The 1,997-nt window shown below is 35.2% G+C and overlaps 1 protein-coding gene across 1 annotated transcript; it reads left to right on the forward strand.

The window, feature by feature from the left end:
• Nucleotides 1-214: 214 nt before the first annotated feature.
• LOC149214937 (uncharacterized) lies at nt 215-721 on the forward strand. The gene has a single exon (XM_089389554.1). It carries the CDS (start codon nt 215-217, stop codon nt 719-721), a length of 507 nt encoding a protein of 168 aa, XP_089245680.1.
• Nucleotides 722-1,997: the final 1,276 nt, after the last annotated feature.

Below are 1,997 nucleotides of genomic sequence, written 5' to 3' on the forward strand. Positions count from 1 at the left end.
ATATATATATATCGCTGCGTATCATGCTTTTTCATGTGATTTGATTGGGCGGCAAGATGCTTTGACTCTAATTTATTGGGTTATGGCCACTGCAGCTATGTCAAGGTTATTCATCCCGTGATTTCGTTATTTGACTCTATGTATAGTGTATACCACTGCTAGTTCCATGCCCGGGCTATTTGTTGAACTTTGACCAAGTATTTTTATTGGATCCATGGCCTCCTGCAAAAGATCCAAACCATTTTTCGACATGAAATCGTGTGCATCTGATCAACAAGAGCCCTCAAATACTGAGGCGGAACGAGTAGAGCCCAAACGCCAGAGGACGGCAATGGAGAATGCTGGAGACGATTTCGAGGAATTTTTGGCATTGTTGGATAGAATTCAATATATGAAAACTAAGCACACGGATTTGGGTATTTGGGAGGCTATATCCATGCCACCTGAAGACTTGGATGTTAAAGTTATCAAAAGTAGATCGCTGTGGATACCCTCCTTCGAGTGGGAAGATTTCTGTGTATCTGGAGCTAAGGACACCATGGCTGCACAGACACATATACGCGGTCCTTCTGAGAAGAACAATCCGAGCAGTTGTGTGGAAAGGGGAAAACAAAGCATTCAACCTGGTAACCATCCTAAAACGCCTTCCTTCGGGAGGACTGCGTATAATAAGCAGCTCCCTGCTGAAAGATTTGATCTCAACGTAGAGGCCTCGTCATGATATTGTGCGATCCCCGCAGTGTTTTAAAAATTTTCTTGCGGTTTTGTAATCGTAGTTTGTTTAGCTGCACCACTGAGATGTACGCAACCAAGGATCTTTATATTTGTACGACATTAGAGTGCAGGCTTCAAAAACATACGATGGATTCAGTTATTATGTTTGATAGAAGTAGGAGGTCTAAAACTCTTTGGCCAATCTTTTGCATATCTTTCGAATTTATTTTTATATTTTCTAACCGTTACAGGAGAGAAGTGATGCCTATTTCGTTTGATGATGGACTGTCTTTTCCTGCTCTATCATGCGGATCATAATTTATATAATAATAGTAACTATGTGAGCACCAGAAAAATACACGAGTGCCTCTATATTTAATTCCCATGATTTATATTATGATCATCATGTGAGTGTTTTAATTGATTATTGTGATTTCTGTGATCATATCTTTTGTGGAAAACATAATACACGTGACTTATTCTTGATGATTTAAGCGTCACATATAAAATGGTTCGATAATGCCTCCTGATACGATTCTTTTGCATGTATGCTCATGTGTGTCAAAAGGAATAAAGAATGCAATTCCAATCATTTTCCATGGAGATGGATGTGTGGCAAAGGCGAGAAATGTTCGCATAATCAATGTGGGTTATATTAAGAACGAGTATAGATACATTTTAAATATCTATTTACATTCAAAATATCTATTTAAAATTTGAATTTACCGGAAAGGAATTTAAAAAATGTTTTTTATTTTGAAATATATGATTTCTATTTTATAATAAAAAATATAATATTAAAATACTTTGGTATTTTTGAAATATTTTTTGAGAATTCATTTATCTTCTATTAATATAATTAACAATTTACATTTACTTGGATTTGGATTTGTCATAGGGAATCAGATAATCTATTAAATAGAAGAGTTTTAGTCTAAAAGTAAATAATACTTGGATAGTAAGTGATATAACAACCACAAATAAAAATCATTTCTAATTTATGATTTTACTCAACAAAAGTGCTAGAATGTTGTAAATCTGAGCAAAAAAATGTTAAAAAAGTTTTTCATAAAAACCTCTTGGCCATGTATGAGGTAACCTAAGTGCATATAAAACCAAGTAAGAAGAAGTTTAGACATCTATGGATCACCTAAAGATCACACGAAGGATGGTTATTTTTCTTAGGTAAGAGTTGTTTCGATTTCCACCACACAAGGTGCCATATCAAGGTGCTCATCTTGAAAGTCATCCAACTCTAGAAAATCTAGTCAATCAAAGTGGGG

This window comes from Pinus tabuliformis, chromosome 1_1 (assembly GCF_031772625.1).
Source record: "Pinus tabuliformis cultivar Carrire ecotype Pingquan chromosome 1_1, CPIR1, whole genome shotgun sequence".
Taxonomy (NCBI): domain Eukaryota; kingdom Viridiplantae; phylum Streptophyta; class Pinopsida; order Pinales; family Pinaceae; genus Pinus; species Pinus tabuliformis.

What these genes read in the sequence shown, in the direction of transcription:
- LOC149214937 (XM_089389554.1), top strand. Translation starts at nt 215, where the DNA reads ATGGCCTCCTGCAAAAGATCCAAACCATTTTTCGACATGAAATCGTGT.